This window comes from Dipodomys merriami, unplaced genomic scaffold (genome assembly GCF_024711535.1).
Source record: "Dipodomys merriami isolate MVZ:Mamm:240054 unplaced genomic scaffold, mDipMer1.0.p SCAF_128, whole genome shotgun sequence".
In the NCBI taxonomy this organism is placed as follows: domain Eukaryota; kingdom Metazoa; phylum Chordata; class Mammalia; order Rodentia; family Heteromyidae; genus Dipodomys; species Dipodomys merriami.
In genome coordinates this window covers 1,752,310-1,774,461 of record NW_027202582.1, presented here as the reverse complement: position 1 = coordinate 1,774,461, position 22,152 = coordinate 1,752,310, and the positions used below count along the sequence as shown (strand labels likewise).

Here is a 22,152-nt window from a genome sequence, read left to right as displayed (position 1 = left end):
TTCCCCAGAAGGCCCCGCCCCGGCAAGTGAGAGGGAGGAGGAAGCCACACACATTTATTAGGCACGTCCTGGCACCCGCAGCCGGGAAGGGCTGCCAGGACGAGACCTGGAACCAAGGAGATGTGGCCGGAATAGCCTGGTGCACAGTGTCAGCCGGGCCTATCCGCGTTCGCAAATGACTTCGACGACACTGGGCTCCATGGGCACTGGGTCTGGACAACGCAACGCAGCAGAAGCTACCACTTCATCTAGCAGCAGGTGCACGAGCTCCTCGTCTGCCACAAAGCGCCACAAGTAGAGCTGCAGGAAGTGGCAGTCCACCTGCACCTGCTGCAGCCCGAAGCGCCCAAAGGTGCGCAGCCGCACACACTCCAGCAGGGTCTTCAGGCTGATCTTAATTATGCCAGTCAGCACCGACACCTGCAGGAGGGGACAAAGGGATGCATGCAGCTCAGTAGCTGCATGGGGTGGGGGAAGTATCTAACACCTGAGACAAAGGTGGATACAGCAGAAATTCCCAGGGCCCAGGCATCAGAGGGCAGCACTGACGTGGGATAGAAGCATTACTGAGTGAAAGGGAGAAACCAGATCCCTGAGCTTGGGCTGGGGTAGGCACATCTCCTAATGGACAAGAGGGCCAGGGCAGAGACACACTTAGGTCATCACCCTGGCTGGTAGTAACAGTCTAGTCCATCTAGAACCAACCCTAGACACAGACTAGGGAGTTAGGATCTCTCTACCCCCTTGTTGGGTACAGACAGGGTTCGGGGGCTTCATGGACTGGTATGCGGCTGCTCCAGCCAAGCTTCCTGGGTTATAAGGTCAGACCTTGTTAAATTCCACAGGGCTGAACACATCAATTCGCTCAGAAAACAGCTTCTGGATATTGCTCAAGAGGTTGGTGTCCATCGGGGCACTGGATGAGGGAGACAAGGAATCAGAGTCCAACTTCACAACATCCTCTTCTGCTCATCCACTGGGGCCTCCCTACTAGCCATACCTGGGTGTGTAGCTGGGTGCATAGCGGCCCTGCTGCCTGGAGCTGCTGTACACTGAGAAGGTCCTCTTGCTGGAGTCACTGCTCTGAGCCTTGCGGACTCCCTCCTCATATAGGAGCCCCACCTGGTGGTATCAAAGAGGCATTGCAAGGCCAGAGCACTAAAGCCCGGTCCAATCAGGTGTCCTGGAGTCTCAGCAGAGGATGCTAGTTATCTACTTGGTAGAAGAATCACAGGGTAGGAAATGAAGCTGTGGCTTAAGTGCTAGAGCACAAGACTTGAACAGAAAAATAGTGAGAAAGCATGAGACCTGAGTTCAAGCACCATGATGGCTCACACCAGTAACCCCAGCTACCCAGAAGACTGGGATCATAGATTAATCTCTGTTTGCAGAAACCATTTGCAAAACCAGGGTAGTGGGAGAAGCAAAGGCAAGACATAAGAGTGTGTCTCTGAGAAACAATCCTATTTCTTTTTTTTTTTGGTCGGTTGTGGGGCTTGAACTTCTGGTCTTCTAGTGGTTTATTGGAGATAAAGAGTCTCACAGACTTTCCTGCCCGGGCTGGCTTTGAACCATGATTCTTAGATCTCAGCCTCCTGAGTAGCTAGGATTACAAGTGTGAGCCACTGGCACCCTGCTTTTTTTTTTTTTTCTGTTTGGAAGTTTTAGCAAGGATTTCAGTGCAGTAATGAGTTGAAGAAAAGTGTGTGTGTACATTTTCTGCTCTTCATGCATGAAAGGGGTGCAAAGACTCAAGACCCAATCTTCAGCTCTGCCCAGCCTTCTGGGTGATCCTGGGGCTTCCAGTTCATCACTGGTGAGATGGGGCAATGACACCAGTCCGAGATGAGGAGGATTAAGGTCAGGGATACAGGCACTGCTAGGCCCCTGCTGCACTGATCCCTGGAGAGCTGCTCCCCACACCCCCCCCACCTGCAGCAGGGCTCCACTGGCCAGCCTGGGACAGTACCTGCACGTCGATAGCGGTTGTGTCCTCCACCACCCGCTTCATGACAGCACGCACATTGCGGGGCTCCAGGGTGCTGAGCCAGTCCCGAGTCTCCACACTCTTGCGCAGCATCTGTGATATGACCAGGCCCTGCACCTTCACATAGTGGGTGAGCAGCCGCCGTGCTGTCTCCCTGGCATCCGCACACAGTGAGCTCACAGGCGTCACTGGGGATTGGTCCTGAACCGGGGAGGCAGAGGACAGCAACTATGGGTACCAGAGCCAGTTCAAGGGTTACTGTTCACCAGGAGCTGCCCCTAACTTGTGTCACATGGAAGGTGGAATGGGACATGAGTCTGGCCATGTGATCACCCAGCTTCCTGTGCTCCTGGCAGCAGCCCCTTGTGTCCCCCATGAACCAGTTCACCTGCACCAGAAATTGCTCATCGGTGAGTGTAAGGATGTAGGAGATGGTGGCCGTCTCATAGTCCAGGCAGAGGCGGGAGAGCAGCAGGAGCAGGGCAGGTGGGGTAGCGCCCCCCTTCTCCCCCGGGCTGTCGCAGAAGCTCTGGGCTGTCTGGCACATGGATCGGATGAAGCCCACAATGAGGCCCTCACGGACTCCCTGGCTGCAGAACTCACCCTGTGAGAAGCAGTCCAGATAAACAGCCAGCCTCTCCTCTAGGTAGTGGCCCATGCATTGGGGTGGGGGGTGTGTGTGCTTTGGGGAACCTCGTCCCTCTCCTGTTAGCCCACCTGCAGGGAACCAATGTTCTGAGTTTCCCTGACCCCACCCCCCACCCCCCCAGATTGTGCCTCCTGAGACCCTAAAGCCCCACCTGGTTGCCTAGAACCTTGAGGCCTGTCCCGAGTTCCCAAAGCATTAGTAAAAGACTAGCCATAGGCATTGGAGAGCCAACCAGTGGCATGACTGACCCAAACCCAATGGTGCATACCCGGAAGTAGGGCTTGTTGGAGAAGGACACCTCCTTGGCGGTGAAGAGGTGCACAGCAGCCAGAGAGGATTTGATGTGGCTCAGGATGGAACTGGCCACGTTGGCCAACAACTCGGCCAGGCTAGGGCCCTCCTTCCCAGCCAGGCGAGGTGCAGCCAGTGCCTGGCGCACATCGGTCAGGCAGCCCAGGAAGGCCGCACGCAGGCCCTGCAGGTGGTGGCCCAGGCGCTCCCGAGCCACTCGCTCCACGATCTCTGTGGCCGCCTCTGCGAGCCCAGCCGCGGCCAGCAGGGCCCCGGGGGCCTGCAGGCGCCGGTGAAAGCGATCCAGGGCCCGAACCAGCAGTGAGTTGTCACTGCCACCCTGCTCCTGCGCCAGCCGCCGCTCCACCAGCGCGAAATAGCGGCCGCCCAGCTCCCGCGTGAAGACGGCCAGCTTCTCCGCCCCCGCGGGGCCCCGGGCGGCGAACAGCTCCTGGTAGGCCGCGGCCACCTGGCAGAGGCCGCCCACGAAGCCGCTGCCCCCGCGGTCCGTGAACTCCAGGACGTCGGGCGCAGGCGGAGAGGGCCCCAGCTCCGACTCCAGGCTGCTCAGCTCCTCCTCCAGCCGCCCGCGGGCGTGCGCCAGGAACTCCTCACACAGCTCCTCGGCCGGCTCGCCCAGCGCCAGCAGCAGCTCCACGCACTCGGCCTGCTCGGGCGCCCCGGAGCCGCCCTCTCTGCGGGGAGGGAGAGGCAGTGAGGGGCAGCACCCCCCACACACACCCCCTTCCGACCACGCAGGATCTACAGAGCAGGGGGACGGCGCCCCGGGCCCAGGGCCCCACACCTGAAGCGCTGGCGCAGCTGCTGGGCCAGGCGGGCCGTGATGAGCTGGCAGTCGTCCTGGATGGCGCGGAAGGAGGGCAGGTGCTGGTACTGCTGCAGCACCGCGCGTGCGCGGCCCTGGTAGCGCACGGCCTGCCCGTAGGCGCCCCGCTCCACGCACGTGGTCAGGCGCGAGGGCAGCTCGAAGAGGAACTGCAGCTTCCGCAGCAGCGCGTGCACCCCTGGGGGACGGGAGGGCGGGGGGTGAGCCGCAGGGCCCAGGGAGGACCCCAGCAGGCCCGCCCCTCGGAGGGCGCCCACCTGCCAGCTTGGTGATGCGCTCGTGGCGGTCCTGCAGCGTCGCGCTGATGCGGGCGCTGAAGCTGGTGATCACCGCCATGTTGGTGGCCAGCCGGTCCATCTCGTCCTCCATCTTCCGGAAATCGTTCTTCATCTTCCGGATGGTGTCTTGGGAGGACAAGGTGGAGAAAAAGGAGATGGAGAGTTGACGGTGGATATGCAGCGATTAGCCCGGGCCCAGGATGGAAGCACTCTCACCGACACCCACAATTCGGTGTGTGAGGGTATGATTATAGCATGGCTGGAGAAAGAGTCAACGTGCTCAGCAGGCGTTTACACACCTGTGCCCAGGGCAGATGGCCAGAGAAATCCACTGCCTTGCAACAGCGGCTCCCTTAGCCACAGGCGCCCAGCTAAAATATTGTATCTTTTATTTGGTGGGTTGTGGGAGCTGAACTCTGGGCTTGGGCGCTGTCCCCCAGCTCTTCAGCTCAAGGCAAATGCTCTACCCTTGAGCCACAGGGCCACCTCTGGTTTTCTAGGGCTCTGTTGGACATAAGAGTCTCCTGGATTTTCCTGCCTGAGCTAGTTTTGACCCGAGATGCTCAGATCTCAGCCTCCTGAGTAGCTAGGATTATAGGTGTGAGCCACCGGCACATGGCAAATATATCTTAAAATAAGAACTTCTTACCAGGTTCTGGTGGCACATGTCTATAATCATGGCTGCTCAGGAGGCTGAGATCTGAGAATCACAGTTTGAAGCCAGCCTGGGCAGGAAAATCTATGAGACTCTCATCTCCAATAAACCACTCAAAAATAGGTTGGCAGTAGAGCTCTGGCTGAAGTGGTAGAGCACTAGCCTTGAGCAAAAGAAGCTCAGGGACAGCGCTCAGGCCCAGAGTTCAAGGCCCACAACCAACCAAAAAAAAAACAAAACATGAGATCTTTATGTATCTTTAAATTCCTATCAATGTTTTATACTTTAGTATACAAGTGTTTTGCCTCTTTTATTAAATATATACCCAAGTACAGTAATATATTCCCTTTACCCAAGGGGCAGAGGTTCCAAGATCCTTAGTAAGATAGCTGGAGAACTAAAACTAAAAGCCCAAAAAGTAAATTATATATACACAAACACAAAAATTTTAGTTTTTTGGGGGGAGGAGCTTATGGCTAGGCAAATGCTCTACCACTCAGACAGCTGAGCTCATATTCCATATATATAAGCTTTATATTTACCTAATAGTTATTACTGCTTGGCAAAGGCAAGTTTGGGTTCTTCTAGGAATGTTCTAATCTGTTCTATTTTTAAAAAATGGTGGTTGTTCAGTGTGCAGTTCTTGGTTGATAATGTATTTTCCTCTGATTACTAGGTAATGTCATCTCGCTGCCTTCTGATCAAGGCTTTTTTCTTTTTTGCTCATGTGGTGCTGAGGAATCGAACCCAGGGCCTCATGCATGCAAGGCAAGAGCTCTACCACTGAGCCACCTTCCCAGCCATCCAGCCAGAATTTTTGCTGGTTATTTTGGAGATGTGAGTCTTGAGGACCCTTCTTCCTGGGCTGGTTTTGAACCACAATCCTCTAGGTCTCAGCCTCCTAAGCTGGCTGGGCTATAAGTATGGGCCCCTGGTGCCCAATTTCTTCCTTTAGACTTGATTTCTTCTAAATATTCTTTGAAAATATTTAATAATAGATCTAAATCTATGTAGTAAATCCAATCTTCTCCATACCCCCTCCCTAGGGATCACCCATCTTATTCCATATGCCTTGAACTCCAGATTCTTCTAATTGGCAGCTCCACTTGACAGGGACATTCTTAATTCTCCTCTCTCTTACATATCACAGAATTCCATCGATGTATGTCCTGTGGTTAATATTCAAACAAATCTTGACAGTTCCACTATAGCTGCCCTGGACCAGGCCATCAGCACAGTGTTTGGAGCGCTGCAGTAGCCTACTAACAGGTATTCTGCCATCTTCCCTATCCTGTAGTCCAGTCTCAACGGAGTAGACAGGGGACCAAGGGACGTGTGTGTGTGTGTGTGTGTGTGTGTGTACTGTTCTTGGGATTTGAACTCAGAGCCTGGGTGCTGTTCTTTTCTTTTTTTTTAATATTTTTTTTTGTCTTTTCTCTTTTTTTTTGGTACTGGGGATCGAACCCAGGACGTTGTACTTGCTAGGCAAGCGCTTTGCCACTACATCCCAGCCCATGGGTACTGTCCTTGAGCTTTTCTGCTCTAGATTAGGATTGCCACAGCTCTACTTCCAGCTTTTGTGGTACTTAATTGGAAATGAGTGTCACAGACTTTCCTGCCAGGCTGGCTTCTAACCACAATCCTCAAATCTCAGCCTCCTTTGCAGCTAGGATTTCAGCTGTGAACCTCCAATGAGCACACCCACCTACAAGTGCTTCCTTAACTTAGTCCCCACTACCCTTACCCTACCTATGTGTACCAAATCCTGCCCTTTAACTTCCTGGTTTCCTGTTGCATTTGAAATACCAGATGTGTTCTCTTGTCTCATTCTTTCCCTCTCCCGCTCCACTTCTTCCTTCTCCACCAGAGTAGCCATCCTGTACTCATCTTTGCTAAAGATACCCTCCCAACACCATTACTTTTTTTGTTGTTGTTGGTCGTGGGTCTTAAACTGGGCCTGGGAACTGTCCCTCAGCTCTTCAGCTCAAGACTAGCACTCTACCACTTGAGTTACAGCGCCATTTCCGGTTTTTTCTGGTGGTATATTGGAGATAAGAGTCTTACGGTCTTTCCTGCCCAGGCTGGCTTTGAACCTGGATCCTCAGATCTCAGCCTCCTGAGTTGCTAGGATTATAGGCGTGAGCCACTGCACCCAGCCCACCATTACTTTTTTATCCTTATTGTTTTTCTTGTAGCACTGGCTGCTACCATTTTTATGTTTTGTCAATTGTGTGGCTTGAACTCAGGTCCTGGTGCTGTCCCTGAAGCTCTTTGTGCTCAAGGCTAGAACTCTACCACTTGAGGCACAGTGCCACTTCTGTTTTCATGAGTGGTTAATTGCAGATAAGAGTCTCATAGGGACTTTTCTGCACAAGCTGGCTTCGAACCGCGATCCTCAAACCTCAGCCTCTTGAGTAGCTAGGATTACAGGTATGAACCACCAGCATCTGGCTGGCTGCTACTTTTACTTGTGGACTCATTAATTATTTGGTTCTCCAACTAAAATGTGGGTTTCAGAAGGCAGGAGTGTTGTCTGGATAGCTCATTGCTATATCTCAATGTGCAAAACAGCTCTTGCTACTGAATATATATTAAATAAATATAAGACTTCAGACTCTACTTTACCATTTTTCTGTTCTTAGAAAAAAATGTTAATAGCCGGGCGCTGGTGGCTCACGCCTGTAATCCTAGCTACTCAGGAGGCTGAGATCTGAGGATCACGGTTCAAAGCCAGCCCGGGCAGGAAAGACCGTGAGACTCCTATCTCCAATAAACCACCAGAAAACCGGAAGTGGCGCTGTAGCTTAAGTGGTAGAGCGCTCCCCTTGAGCTGAAGAGCTGAAGGACAGTGCTCAGGCCCAGAGTTCAAACCCCACAACCGACAAAAAAAAAAAAAAAAAAAAATGTTAAGGAACTAGGAAGGTGGCTCAGTGGTAGAGTACTTGCCTTGCATACATGAGGCCTGGTTTCCATTCCTCAGAACCAAATAAGCAGAAAAAGCCAGAAGTGGCGCTGTGGCTCAAGTGGTAGAGTGCTAGCCTTGAGCTGAAGAGCTGAGGGACAGCGCCCAGGCCCAGAGATCAGGCTCCATGATTGGAAGTAAAAAAAAAAAAAAAAGAAAAAAATGTTAAAAGCCACACCTTCCCAGTGAAGCAAGAGCTAAGTATCAAAGCATTCTGCCAGCTTAGCACCAGTGGCTCACACCTGTGATCCCATATATTTAGGAGGCTGAGATCCTATTTCCAATCAACTCCTAAAGAGTCAGATATGGAGCGGTGGCTCAAACTGCAAAGAGCTAGCCTTGAGCAAAAAAGCTGAAGGAACTGGGTGCTGGGGGCTTATGTCTGTAATCCTAGCTCCTTAAGTGGCTGAGATCTGAGGATTACAGTTCAAAGCCAGCTGGGGCATGAGACTCTTATGTCCAATTATCCACCAGAAAACTGGAAGCAGCACTGTGGCTCCAAGTGGTAGAACACTAGCCTTGAGCAAAAGAGCTCAGGGACATTACCGAGGTCCTGAACTCAAGCCCCATAACCACCACCACCAACAACAAAAAAAGCTGAAGGACAGTACACAGGTCCCAAGTTCAAGTCCCAGGAGTAATCCGCACATATACAGCATGTGTGTACGTGCATGCACACACATGCATGCACATATACACACAAATCTGTATATTCCAACAAATAGAAACATGTAATGATTACAAAATTCCTATGAGAAAATTCTCAGTATATAATTCTCTTTTTTTGATCGTAGGGCTTGAACTTTGGGCCTGGGCACTGTCTCTGAACCTCTTTGTGCTCATGGCTAATGCTCTACCACTTAAGCCACAAAGCCACTTTGTTTTGGAGTGGTTAATTGGAGATAAGAGTCTTAGGGGACTTTTCTACCCAGGCTGGTTTTGAACTGCAATCCTCAGATCTCAGCCTCTTGAGTAACTAGTATTACAGGTATGAGACACTGGCTCCCAGAAAATTGTTTTCTGATGCTAGCATTAGCAAACAAAGTGCCTGATCACTGAAACTGCTTCACACCAGATAGAAGAACAATCCTGAGTACATGTCACCATACCTGCAGCAGTGACACAGGTGAAGACATAACCCCACAGTGCTTCCCATGGAATGCAGTCAAACTTGGGTTTGCCTCCAGAACTATGTATGTGTGGGTCCAAAATTATTGCTCAAGTCTTAAGTGCATTTCCTTAAAATAGGACAGAAAGTGGTCTGAATAACAGCCAAATGTTTTCTTTTTTGTTGGTTGTGGGTCTTGAACTTAGGGCCTGGGCATTATCTCTGAGCTCCTTTGCTCAAGGCTGGTGCTCTACCATACTGAGCCACAGCTCCACAAGTGATTTTCTGGTGGCTAACTGGATATCAGTCTCAGGGACTTTCCTGCCTGGGCTGGCTTTGAATCATGATCCTCAAATCTCAGCCTCTTGAGTAACTAGGAATACAGGTGTGAGCCGCCAATGCCAAACACTTTCTAGTACAACATAATAGTTGTGTTTGCATGGGACTTTGTAACTATTTATTGCTGGTGCTGGGGATTGAACTCAGGGCCTAGGTGCTGTCCCTAAGCCTTTTAGTGCTCAAGGCTAGCATGCTACCACCTGAGTCACAGTGCTACTTCCAGCTTTTTCTGAGTAGTTTATTAGAGATAAGAGTCTCATGGACTATGTTGGCTCCAAACCATGATCCTCAGATCTGAGTCCTGTTTAGTAGCTAGAATTACAGGACTCACCACTGATGCCCTGCCTTTGTAACTCTTTTTTTGTGGTCCGGTCATGGGGCCTGAACTCTGGGCCTGGGCCCTGTCCCTCAGCTCTTCAGCTCAAGGCTAGCACTCTACCACTTGAGCCACAATGCTACTTCTGGCTTTTTTCTTTTTTGCTTATGTGGTGCTAAGTAATCCAACTCATGCATGCAAGGCAAGCGTTCTACCACTGAGCCACCTTCCCAGCCCCGGCTTTGTAACTCTTAATGTTATAATATTTCTCTCTTTGCTTAATTAGGGACAGGAGGAGGAAAGAATGAGGAAGAAGGAAAGAAGGGAGTGACAAGGCCACTCTCAAGTTAGATTTGGACCAGAGATGAAAGTTAGCACACACAAAAGAAAGTTAATTTTATTGTGAGCCAAGCGCTGGTGGCTCACTACTCAGAAGGCTGAGATCTGAAGATCTCAGTTCAAAGGCATCGAGGGCAGAAAAGTCAGAGAGACTCTTATTTCCAATTTTCTGGCAAAAGGCCAGAAGTAAAGGTGTAGCTCAAGTGGTAAAGTGCCAGCTTTGAGCAAAAAAGCCAAGCAAGAAAGGCTCAAGGTCTTGAGTTCAAACCTCAGTATTGACGAGGAAAAAAAAAAAACCAGTAATAAAGGCAGCTCAAGTGGTAGAGCCTGAGTTCAGGCACACATGCACACACACATACAAATGAATAAAATAAAGTTTTGTTTTTTTTTTAAAGGTCTCATTGTGGTTTCTTTGGTGTCAGAGATTTTTATTTTTTTGTCAGTCATAGGGCTTGAACTCGGCCTGGTCACTGTCCCTCAGCAGTTCAGCTCAAGGCAAGCGCTCTACTACTTGAGCCATAGAGCCACTTCCGGTTTTCTGGTGCTTTATTTGAGATAATAGTTTGACGGATGTTCTGTGCAGGCTGGCTTTAAACCATGATCCTCATATCTCAGCCTCCTGAGTAGCTAGGATTATAGTCATGAGCCACTGGAGCCTGGTTACAGATTCTTTTTTTTTTTTTTTTGGTCAGTCGTGGGGCTTGAACTCTGGGCTTGGGCACTGTCCCTGTGCTCTTCAGCTCAAGGCAAGCGCTCTACTACTTGAGCCACAGTGCCACTTCCGGTTTTCTAGTGGTTTATTGGAGATAAGAGTCTCACAGACTTTCCTGCCCTGGCTGGCTTTGAACCAAGATCCTCAAATCTCAGTCTCCTGAGTAGCTAGGATTACAGGCTTGAGCCACTGGCGCCCGGCTCCGGCTACAGATTCTTTTAGGTACAAATTTAATTTTATCCTTGATCTCCTTTGGTCTTTAAAACAACCCTTTAGGAGCAGTTATTTACTTCCCCATAGTTGTCTGACACTGAGTAGTGTCTGGGTCCCGTTAGAGAGACAGAGGTGATAAGTAGTTGAATGTCAAGGCAGGTCTGGCACGTGTGTCTTCTCCCTCTACATTTCTGCTGTTTTCACAAGACGGGGAGGAATGGGGCATGTAAAATTGTGAGGGACGCATCTTAGTAGGGATCACCTGTGGCTGAGATGAACTTGTTGTAGTTTTCGTAGACCAGGGTCTGCATGTCGCTGTCTAGAGCCCGGATCTGCCGCACCATGTCCGTCTCACTGTCCATCAGCTGGGCCAGGGGGCATTCTCTCCTCAGCTACAGTACAGCGGTTAATGTTCAGTGTTAGTGCTCCCTAAAGTCCCCCCAGCCTTGTCCCCAACGGGAGAGGTCTTCAGTGTAATTAACGCTGATCCACTCCTCTCCTGTCACCAATCCCAAACGTGGGAAGGCTACCAGCGGTATCCTCAGGGGGTTACTAGGTTTGAACCTGTTTTCAAATATCAGCTTTTGAGGTTTAAGCTTCGGCCGGGGCCCGTTGGGGCCGGAGCCACGCCCCCCCCACGCGGGCCTATCAGAGCATCAGCTTCGAGAGCTCCTGTTTATCCTCAGGCCAGTCCAAACCTGCCCACGCCCCCTTACACTCCAGTTCTACCCCTACTTCCTGGCCAAGGGTAGTCTCCTTTTTTGGGGCTCTGCTTCTCTCACCCCAGGGAGAAAAGGAAGTTGAGATATATCGGGGGTCGGGAAACCCCCCACCCCATCGCTGAACACACCTTGTCCAAATACACTTCCGGGTCGAAGTGCGCCCCATTGAGATCAGTCGGGTCCAGGGGGTCCGACCCCGCGGGGCGTCCCGCCGCCTCCCCCTCGGAAAGGCCGTAGTAAAGCTTCAGCATCCCGTGCGCCTTCCTCCGACGCTCCGGAGCCTCCGCTTCGAGCCCTTCCGGGGGTTCTCCAGGCCCGGATCCCAGGCCAGGCCCAGTGGCCGGCACCGCCGCCGCCATCGCCCCATCCGCAGCCCACGGACGTGAGGCTGGGGAGGAGGAGGGAGGGAAGGACGCACTTCCGGGAGCCATAAAGTCGTGGGAACGAGCCGGTCCTTCAGGTGAAACGTTCCCCCCTGCAACTCCGGGTCCGACGAGACCACAGTTCCGGACACCTATCCTCCGAGCAAAGCCGTTCCTGGAGCTCCGGTCCTGAGTGGGAAGTCGTTGTGGAGCTGCATTGGATTCCTGTCCTCCCAGAGCTAGGGCCTCTCCAACCCTGCAGACCCGCAGGGAAGAGGCCCTCGGTACGTGTGCTCAGACCGACACTGAAATTAATTTTCCTAAAACGAAACAGCAAGCTTTCCCCGCAGGGTTGAATGCAGGTGTGCAGGCCGCCGCTGGCGCGGGTTTCTTCAAAACCCAGCTCTCTCACTTGCACCAGGATTGCCTGCACAACTATCTGTGACACATCGGTGGGGGGGGGGGGAAGGCTCTGGGCTCCTCATACCATTTTTTTGTTTGGTTTTGGAGACAGAGTGCCCGCCTGGACGTGTGCTCGAACTGTGATCTGCCCATTTATTTTAGCGTTCCCGTCGTTGCCGGGATAACAGGTGTGCATCATTGCATCTAGTTTCCCTCTGTTGAGATGTAGTCTCACTGACTTTTCTGCCTGGGTTTGTCACCCGATTCAAGTGCAAGTTTGTGAAGTTTCCCTCCAAAAGTAGGGTCTCTTCACTTAAGAGTCCTTGACTTCCATTGCAGAACAAGAATTTCTGGGCAAGTCATAATGAGAAGAAAACTTGGCAGAGCTTCATTGAGTAAGTAAGCAAGTAGGCAAGCAGATAGTCAGGAAGGCAGAGGCACACTCTAACAGAGTGTGGGGTACTCTCAAAGGGGAGACAGATCTCCCTGGCATCGGGGGTATTTATATGATAGTGGCAGAGGGTCTGACTTAAAATTATGCAGATAGTTATCTTTGCTCTCAATCATTCTTGGTGGTGTTACACTAAGTTCCTGCTTGTCTACTACTCTGGTTCTTTTTTGGGCATTTCTCTCAGAAAGGTATGCATTCTGCCACCAAACAAATGCTAAGGAAAGGAATGCATCCTGTTGTCTCTCTTAGAAGCAAAGATAGTGCTTCTGTTTCTAAATTCCTTGAGTTGCCTTCACCAGGCCTAATTTTCTCTATGATTTATTCCTACCTCAGGTCTTGACCTTGCTCTACAATCCTCTCAATTTCAGCCTCCCATGTAATTTAGGTTGATAGCAACTTATCACTGCCCCCAGCTTTGGGTTGAGAAAGGGGTCTTTCAAACTTCTGCACAAGTTGGGCTCAAGCAATGGTCCTCCCACTCTCAGTCTTCCTAACTCTCCAAGTAGTTAGAATTACAGACACGAGCAACATTGCTGTGCTCTTAACATGCTTCCTCAAATGTTCATTCATGTGTGGGCCCTCAAGATCTTGTATTGTAATCTTACTGAGAGGGCACTCTTCATTGGTAAATTAATTTTAGTTATACATTCATTGTGTTTATATATCAGATTATATATCAGGTTTTGAACTTGTCAAAAATTATTGGTAGTACAGATGATATGAGTTGTTTTTTTTTTTTTTGCTGGTCATGGTACCTGAACTCTAGGTCTGGGCGCTGTCCCTCAGCTCTTCAGCTCAAGGCTAGCGCTCTACCACTGGAGCCACAGCGCCACTTCTGGCTTTTTCTGTTTATGTGGTGCTGAGGAATCGAACCCAGGGCCTCATGCTTGCAAGGCATGCACTCTACTGCTGAGCTACCTTCCCAGCCCATGATATGAGTTTTTTGTTGTTGGTACTGGGTCTTGAACTCTGGGCCGGAGTGCTGTTCCTCAGCTCTTCAGCTAAAGCTAGTCCTCTGCCACTTTGTGGTACTGAGGGATCGAACCCAGGACCTCAGGCATGCAAGGCAAGCGCTCTACCACTGAGCCACCTTCCCAGCCCCTCCTCTGCCACTTTGAACCACAGCACCACTTCCAGTTTTCTGGTGGTTTATTGAAGATAAGAGTCTCGTAGACTTTCCTGCCTGGGCTGGCTTTGAACCATGTTCTTCAGATCTCAGCCTCCTGAGTAGCTAGTATTGCAAGCATGAGCTATTGACACCTGGCCAGTTTTTAATGTTTTAACATTTAGACATAAAAAATTAGGCATGGATATGTACATCTGGGCTTATGACTTAATACATTGGTGAAAGGGTCACCTCTGTAGAGGAAAAGTTACAGGAAGATTTAGGTCGTCCCCAGTCTGCTGGTGGTCTTTTTCCTTACAATTCATATGTTACTTGAATCGTATGTGAAATAACACTGAGTTGAGAAAGTTCATCTGTATTTAAATGAGAGTTCAGAGGCAAACACTTGCTGGGACCATGGCTAGACACTGGGGCATCATCCCTTTAGAGTGGACTAATGTTTCATTACTTTAACAAAATACCTAAAGAGGGCTACTTTATACTTTATAGTTTATTGTGGATGCTGGAAGTCCAAATAGCATGGCACAAGCTTTGTCAAGGACCCCCTCCATGACATCATACTACCTGTGCACCTCTGAATCTATGTGGTCTCCTAAAGCCACCAAGATTCAACCATAGGGCTGTTACCCAAATGTTCTAATCCAGTCACTTCCTTAAGACTTCTCTTCTAAACACCATAGCCCAAATAATGTGAGACTTTGGGGATTATACTGCTGTACAGGTCAGGGAACAAACCAGATATTCAACCATAGCTTAGCTTTGTAGTAGTGTTTGACTGACATGCTCAAGGCCTTGAGTTCTATTCCTAGTCCCCAAATGAGTGAACTGGACCCTAATGATAAGGTTAGTGTGAGGGGGCTGAGGAAGTGTTCTGACTGATGGCAGAGTGGGGCAGTGATTGCAGATTCTAATTCTGCTGTTCAGGAGGAGACTTCTGGGATGCAGTGGGGTATCATGGTGGTCCCTCTCCTCCTACTTCATTCCCAGGAACTTATGTGTCCCTATACATCATGCCATTTTCTGCCTTCTGTTGACTGCCTTGGAGTTCACAGGTCTATAAAGGAAATTTCCTCCTTCCTGGTTTGTATCTGTTCCTGCTGTCCCAGCTTTGGATAGGATGAATCTTCAGAGTGAACTCACTGTGGCTCACTGGCTCTGAAAGCCCAAGTAAAACAATCTACCTGCATCAAGAATAAAATAGGCAGCTGGGTGCTGGTGGCTCATGCCCGTAACCCTAGCTACTCAGGAGGCTGAGATCTGAGGATCATGGTTCAAAGCCAGTCTGGGCAGGAAAGTCTGTGAGACTCATGTCCAATTAACTACCAGAAAACTGGAAGTAGCCCTGTGGCTCAAGTGGTACAGAGTTTGGCTTGAGCTGAAGAGCTCAGGGACAGCGCCCAGGCCCAGAGTTCAAACCCCATGACTGACAAAAAGCAAAAGCAAAAACAAACAAACAAAAAATAGGCTTAAAGCCAGCATCCCTCACGTTCTCATGGAACCCCTGGTGTGATGGAATTATGCACACAGAAAAGGCTGAGAATCTGGAGATAGAGGGAGGGAAAAGCTGGCCAGCACTGGTCCAAAGGAACACTTGGGGAGAGGATGGAAAAGCCATACCTAGGGAGTGAACTGCGGAGGGAGAGGCATAACGGTATGAGGACAGTGGATAATATATTGTTTCTTCTTTCCCCTTAGTTCTACCCCATAGGGATAATCTGGGATTTGGTATAAATCTCTCACCGGAGCATGCCTCGTGTTCTCCACCTGGGTCCTCATCTCTCACCTGCCCACCACTTGCTGCAGCCCTGGATCTGGTCACCCTCAATGTTTCTAAGCTCATCCTGCATCCATACAAGGAGCCCATGCTTCCTTTGCAGGGTTGCTGAGACTCCACAACATGCAGAGGGTAGGATGACACGGCTGCCACCTCCTCGCCAACACCAGAGTCCCCACGGGTCTGTTCTACCGGAGTCCTCCCAGCCACGCACGAGGCACTCCACAATCCAGAGCACTCCCAGCCACCCATGATGCACTCTGGTTGTTTGCTAGAATCAGATTGTGTTCTAGAATCTTGGCTCCTCCATCCAATGTTCTCCTGGCTCTGGAATCCCATTGCTACTCCAGTACAGAAGGGCAGGGTTTTGCTGCGTTTTTCCTGGAGAGTGCCTGCTTCCTTCAGTTTTCCGCCAGACTTGTGTCCCCACTGAGGGTGGTGCACTGAGGACGCTATGCGGTGGCGGGACCGCTTCGCTGTGCTCTACTTCCCCCAAGGAATGTCGCTCAGTGCGGTTTCCCTGGGGCTCTTCTTCATCCACCTGAGTGTCTTTGCCAGTGACTTGAACAACTTTTACTTCACCCACCACTACGACCGCATGAGCTTCCAGTACACAATCGTCCTGATCGTAGGCCGGGCAGCAGCAGAGGGGCTGGCAGGGGTGGGGGTGGATGGAAACTTGCCCGTTGTGTCAGGGGCCCGCTCTCCTATTGGGTTGGCCTACAGTTCTCCCATGTGATCAGCATCTGCTGGGCTGCTATGGGGTCACTCTTTGCAGAGATGGCAGAGAACAAGAATTTCCAATGGTTTGCCATGATCAGCCTGAGTGAGTTGGCGGGGGGGGGGGGGGGGAGAGGGGAGGGGGACACTAGTATCACTAGTATGAGGGCTAGTCTTGAAGTGTTGGGATTTTATGGGTCCTCTCCTCTACTTAGTGCTCAATGGAATCATGTTCTTCAACCGTCTGTCTCTGGAGTTTCTGTCCATCCAATACCGGGAGGAGAACCACTGAGGCCTGGGGACAGGGCTGAAAGAAGGGAGAAGAAAAGGCTGCTTGGGTGGCTTTTTTTTTTTTTTTTTAAATAAAGTCTGTTTTTATTTGCACCTGTTGGTCCTTCAAGGGGTGGGTGGGAGGCTGGAGACTCAGGGGGAGGCAGGTTAAGACAAAAGCTTGACCTATGGGACTCCAGGCCCAGCCTGAACACACTCCGGTAGGCTTGGTCTGGGCCTGGGATCTTAGTGTCTCAGGCTTGAGGGAGTCGAGCAAAGAAGAGCCCCAGGCCTTCCGGCCTTCCCTCCTCAGGACCCCAGGTCCTAGGTTGGCCCAGCCACAGCAAGAGCTCAGGAGGGCCCCACACGGATGTGAGGGTTCATGAGTGGGTCCAGATTGGGATCGCTGTCAGCTGCAGCCCGACCCAGGCGGGACATGAGGGCCAGGAGGGCCAGGAAGCCCAGAAGTCCCAGCAGTAGAAGCAGCCCGGCCCGCTGAAGAAGGGTCAGTGGTCGCTTCCGGGATCCAGCCCGGCTCCTAGGAGGGAATGAGGAGAAAGTGAGGTCAGGCCCACGCCCCCAGCAGCCCTATGGCACTCAGAGAAGCCCTGGTGACCATCCTTGGGCTTGGTGTCATAGGCATGACCCACCATTCAGGGGACTGTGCAGCTCAAACCAGGCACACAACTGTTCTGAAAACTGCAATGCATCAGGCACCGGGGATAGTTATAAAGATCAGAAGGCAAGGAGGAGCCTTGAGACCAACTCTCCCATAGGAGGCAAAGATACAGCTCAGCTGAGGCCTAGGATACCATGAGGGCTCAGAACAAGTGCCACTGGCATCCACTAGCCTCAGGCCTCTCCTCCACTTCCTGGTATCCCACCTCGCCTGACGCCTCTGTACCTGAGCAGCTGTGCCAGCCAGCCCAGGGCAGGCCGGCGGCGGTATTTGTCATCATCACAATCCCCATGGAGGCCTGATGCTCGGTTGTCATCCCGTGTGTCATACACCTTCCGAGGGGCTGCAGGGGTGGAGACACCAGCATTAGCAGGCTCAGGGCCCTGGATAGGGGGGATCTCCCAGCCTTCCCAGCTTGAGCGAACCTCTTGGAATTGTGGGAAGGAAATGGCTGTGCTCAGAGTGAGGAAGAGTCACTCTAAGTGGGGTCGGCTCACCATGAGACAAGGGCTCTGGACTGTCCATGTGTATGACTGTGTGCTGCTCCAGACGGCTGGGAGAAGGAGGGGGCCGAGGAGCCTGGTTGTAGAAGGCTGGGGCGGCAGGAGTACTGTCTCGCTCCTCTTGTCTGGGGGGACTGGAGGCTGGGGGCAGGGAGAGAGCTGTCAGAGGAACAGGGAGGCAAGAGCCCAGGAAGCAGGTAGAGGCCCTACTTACCATTAAAGCTGGACCAGTCAGAGAAGTCGGAAGAATTGAGGGGTTCGTGTTCTGGGCTTGCCACCTCATCAATCTGGAGGAAAGAGTTTGGGTCACTAGCCTACCCAGTGCTCCCCTACCCATCCATCAGGCTCAGGTGAGGCCCAAGGTCAACAGATGATCAAACAGATAGGACTCTCACCAGAGGGAGGCCCAGTCCTGCTCGGGCCCAGTTGACTGTGGCCAGCTTCTCTCTCAGTGCAGAGGCCACAGGGCCAGCCACGTTGGCTGGGGGGAAGATGGGGCCATTGCAGGTGGGACACTGGTAGCCAGCAGGCGCTGTGTTTCGGGGAAGCTGAGCAGCACGTTCATTGAGGCAGGCCCAGTGGAAGAGATCTTAGGATCCGTAGAGTAAGGGAGGAGAGACATGAAGAAGAGTCTCTTCAGGCCCCTGGCCAGCAGTGGCCCCAACCAATTTCAGGAATGAATGGATACATACACATGCCCAGGGCCTCTCTTTCCCCTCCTTAATCCAGGTCCATTTTATCAGTGTTCCCTGAGGCTTAATTTATTTTTTTGCAGTACTCAGGGTCTTGCATTGTCTGTCAGGTGCCCTACCACTTGAGCCACACTCCCTTATGCTATTTGTCTTTCAGATAGAGTCTCGAGCTTTTGCCTGGGCCAGCCTTGCCACAATCTTCCTACCTCTTTACTAAGTAATCAAGATAGGTGCAATGAAACTGGCCATTCCGCAAGCGGTAAATAGGAGGAAAATGCCTTTCAGAGTCCCTCTCTAGGCCTGCACTCATCACAACCTTTGGACTAATGACTAATAATTCTTTCATTAAAGGTTCCTAAACACACACACAAACACACATGTCCATACACATACCCATAGGCCCAAATGTTTTTGTGCTTATAAATACATAAACACATGCTTCATTCCCTAGATCTCCACAACACCCATATACTTTTGTATGCATAGCAGTATTTCTACGTTTGTTACCAGTAAGCCCTGTTACCTATGTGTTATCCTTGCATGTGCACAACACACTTGCATTCATGTTCATATACACATTTGCCCATTCACTAACCCACACATACTAATGAACACATAGGACACAATGCACATTAAATTAAATCCATGATAGTATATATGTATTCTCAAATTGAGAAAGCAGGACTGGGAAGGTGGCTCAGTGGTAGAGCACTTGCCTTGCATGCATGAGGCCCTGGGTTCGAATCCTTACTACCACATACATAGAAAAAGCTGGAAGTGGTGCTGTGGCTCAAGTGGTAGAGTGCTAGCCTTGAGGTGAAGAGCTGAGGGACAGCTCCCAGGCCCAGAGTTCAGGCCCCACGACTGGACCCAAGGAAAAAAAAAATTGAGAAAGCATTCATGCAGCTGCCTCTGTTGCATCAGCTACAATTTAAAAAAAAAAAAAGCCAGACAATGGTGGCTCACACCTGTAATCCTAGCTGCTCAGGAGGCTCAGACCTGAGGATTGCAGTTCAAAGCCAGCCTGGGCAGGAAGGTCCGTGAGACTCTTATCTCCAATTACTCACAGAAAAAGCCAGAAATGGCACTGTAGCTCCAGTGGTAGCGTGCTGGTCTTGAGCAAAAGGAGCCCAGGCCCAGAGTTCAAGCCTCAAGACTGGCAAAAAAAAAAAAAGATGTTGAAGCCAGGCACTAGTGGCTCATGTCTGTAATCCTAGCTGCTCAGGAGGTTGAGATTTGGAAGATCTTGGTTTGATCCTCTATTTCCAAAATAACCAGCTAAAAATCAGGAGTGAAGGCCTGGCTCAAGTAGTAAAATAACAGCCCAGCAAGTATAAGTCCTGAGTTCAAACACCACAGCTGAAATGAAGCTAAGGCTCTTATACTAGCTTCAGGTCAAGTTCATGCCATATGTGACTGTTGACTCCCTTCAGCTAACTTTTTTTGGTGTCTGTGTTGGTCCTGGGGCTGGAACTCAGGGCCTGGACACTGTCCCTGAGCTTTTTTGCTCAAGGCTAGCATCCTACCACTTGAGGAACAGCTCAACTTCTAGCTTTTTTGGCTTTTAATTGGTTTTTGTTTTTGTTTTTGTTTTTGGGTCCGGTCATGGGGCCTGAACTCTGGGCCTGGGCACTGTCCCTCAGCTCTTCAGCTCAAGGCTAGCGCTCTACCACTTGAGCCACAGAACCACTTCCGGCTTTTCTCTTTTTGCTTATGTGGTGCTGAGGAATCGAACCCAGGGCCTCAGGCATGCAAGGCAAGCGCTCTACCGCTGAGCCATCTTCCCAGCCCTTGGCTTTTAATTGGAAATGAGAATCTTATGAACTTTCCTGAGCAGACTGGCTTCAAACTGTGATCCTCAGATCTCAACCTGAGTAGCTAGGATTGCAGGTGTGAGCCACTGGTGCCCAGCTCTTTAGCTAACTTTTACATGGGAAATTCCTATTTAGTCTTAGACTCAGCAACAGGACCTGAAAGCTCCAGGGGCATGGCTAGCTATTTCACACAGTCAGTTCACAGCTAAAACCATCTCCACAAGCCTGACTGGCTCTTGTTCAACTCTGGAACTGGCAGGGAAAGATGTAATAGCTTTATTCTTAAGAAAGCCACTGAGGCTTAGAAATGTAAAATGAGTTACCTAAGTTTGTACAGCAGGAAAGTGACCTTAAGGGAACAGAATGGGGCGTTTGTCTGGGAATGTGGCTTAGCAGTAGAGTACTTGCCTAGCATGCATGAAGCCCTGGGTTTGATTCCTCAGTACCATGTAAACAAAAAAGGCCAGAAGTGGTGCTGTGGCTCAAGTGGTAGAGTGCTAGCCTTGAGCAAAAGAAGCTCAGGGATAGTGCCAGGCCCTGAGTTCAAGCCCTAGGACTGGCAAAAAAAAAAAAAAAAAAAAAGAATCTGGGGGTAGGGGGTGTGTCTGGTCTTCAGGCTTGAAGGATTGTCCCACCGCTAGAGGGGACCTGAAAAGTAGTCACCACACTGTTTCCTGGGACCATGCTGATCCCTGCGGGGTAGCTAGGTCTCACCATAGCAGATGAGGCGTGTTGTCTCCCGGCTGGCCAGCGGTGTGTTGCATAGGTGGCAATTAGGGTTGTAGTCACTATCTTGGAGCCACTGCAAGTAGGACTGGATGATGCACTGGAGTGGGAGAGAAATGTCACAATTGGAGCTCCAGCTCCTCCCTACCACTACAAAAGACATATCCTTTGGTTTACTGAGCACCTACTGTGTTCTTTTTTTTGGGTCCAGTCGTGGGGCCTGAACTCTGGGCCTGGGCGCTGTCCCTCAGCTCTTCAGCTCAAGGCTAGCGCTCTACCACTTGAGTCACAGCACCACTTCCGGATTTTTACTTATGTGGTGCTGAGGAATTGAACCCAGGACCTTGAGCATGCAAGGCAAGTGCTCTACCACTGATCCACCTTCCCAGCCCCAGCACCTACTGTGTTCTAAGACTGTCTTAGGGGCTGGGGATGTAAGCAGTCAGCAAAATCAACTAAGCTCTAGCCCCTGTGGAGCTTACATTCAAGTGCACGGCACTTCTCATGGACTTGGAGGAAGCCAGTATTGCCAGCCCACCCAATGCTCTGCTCAGTCGTTGTCCTCAATGTCTCACCTTGGCGTGGTTGGCTACCAGGCAGTGCTCGCAGACGTTGACTCGATGTTCGAAGCAGAACAGGTTGGTCACTTTTCTCTTGGGGCACTTGCAAAGTCCCATGACCGACCCTGGGGAATGGGCTTGAGTTGGTAGGAAGCCAGGTTCTACTGGCTGCCACTTCGTTCTCACCCACTCAGTTCGTTTCCACTTCTAACTTCCCAAGACGACGTCTCATTCTCCCCTATGCCAAATTCTAACCCCCCGCCCCAACCCACGTAGAGCCCCGCCCCCTGCACAAATCCAGCCTCCGGTGTCTCCACATTCTTCCAGCACCCAGCCCCGGGCCTGGCCTCTCCAGCAGCATTCCCCGAAACCACCGGCCCCGCCCCGAGGGTCCCTCCTGGGCCCCACCCCCTCGAGCCCCGCCCCTCCGCCCGACAGACACCCCCACCCCCATTCTTCGTCTTACTGATCTGCCGCACCACCCGTCCCGATGGGCGCGAGCGGTGGTTCGAGGGGCGGACGGACAGGGACTGCGTTCAGCCGTAGCTCTAACTCTGCCTCCTACAGCTCTGGCCGCTCGGATTATCTCCGCTGCCACGTCTCTTCCGGGTGCGGCGCGCGAAGATGACGCCACCGAACCCCGGGCCACGCCCCC

The 22,152-nt window shown here is 51.2% G+C and overlaps 3 protein-coding genes across 5 annotated transcripts; 1 reads left to right on the top strand and 2 right to left on the bottom strand.

Moving 5' to 3' along the window:
- Nucleotides 1–37: 37 nt before the first annotated feature.
- LOC138824286 (vacuolar protein sorting-associated protein 51 homolog) lies at nucleotides 38–11,826 on the bottom strand. The gene is made up of 10 exons (XM_070018064.1): nucleotides 11,547–11,826; nucleotides 10,959–11,088; nucleotides 4,032–4,178; nucleotides 3,733–3,952; nucleotides 2,905–3,622; nucleotides 2,376–2,591; nucleotides 1,970–2,188; nucleotides 1,001–1,122; nucleotides 829–916; nucleotides 38–420 (listed from the first exon to the last, which is right to left on the bottom strand). Exons 1-10 carry the CDS (start codon nucleotides 11,775–11,777, stop codon nucleotides 160–162), a joined length of 2,352 nt encoding a protein of 783 aa, XP_069874165.1. The 5' UTR covers nucleotides 11,778–11,826; the 3' UTR covers nucleotides 38–159.
- A 33-nt stretch (nucleotides 11,827–11,859) lies between these two features.
- LOC138824290 (cation channel sperm-associated auxiliary subunit TMEM262-like) lies at nucleotides 11,860–16,637 on the top strand. 3 transcript variants are annotated; one of them, XM_070018070.1, is made up of 5 exons: nucleotides 11,860–12,064; nucleotides 12,522–12,577; nucleotides 15,455–16,161; nucleotides 16,260–16,359; nucleotides 16,469–16,637. In XM_070018070.1, exons 3-5 carry the CDS (start codon nucleotides 15,988–15,990, stop codon nucleotides 16,543–16,545), a joined length of 351 nt encoding a protein of 116 aa, XP_069874171.1. In that variant the 5' UTR covers nucleotides 11,860–12,064; nucleotides 12,522–12,577; nucleotides 15,455–15,987; the 3' UTR covers nucleotides 16,546–16,637. The 3 variants fall into 3 exon arrangements, with proteins under 3 accessions (XP_069874171.1, XP_069874173.1, XP_069874172.1); XM_070018071.1 differs by lacking the exon at nucleotides 11,860–12,064 and adding an exon at nucleotides 12,084–12,370; XM_070018072.1 differs by lacking the exon at nucleotides 12,522–12,577.
- On the bottom strand, nucleotides 16,615–22,118 carry LOC138824289 (zinc finger protein-like 1). The gene is made up of 8 exons (XM_070018068.1): nucleotides 21,964–22,118; nucleotides 21,513–21,622; nucleotides 20,926–21,037; nucleotides 18,101–18,294; nucleotides 17,920–17,992; nucleotides 17,700–17,846; nucleotides 17,428–17,545; nucleotides 16,615–17,061 (listed from the first exon to the last, which is right to left on the bottom strand). Exons 2-8 carry the CDS (start codon nucleotides 21,612–21,614, stop codon nucleotides 16,875–16,877), a joined length of 933 nt encoding a protein of 310 aa, XP_069874169.1. The 5' UTR covers nucleotides 21,615–21,622; nucleotides 21,964–22,118; the 3' UTR covers nucleotides 16,615–16,874.
- Between the last annotated feature and the right edge of the window lie 34 nt (nucleotides 22,119–22,152).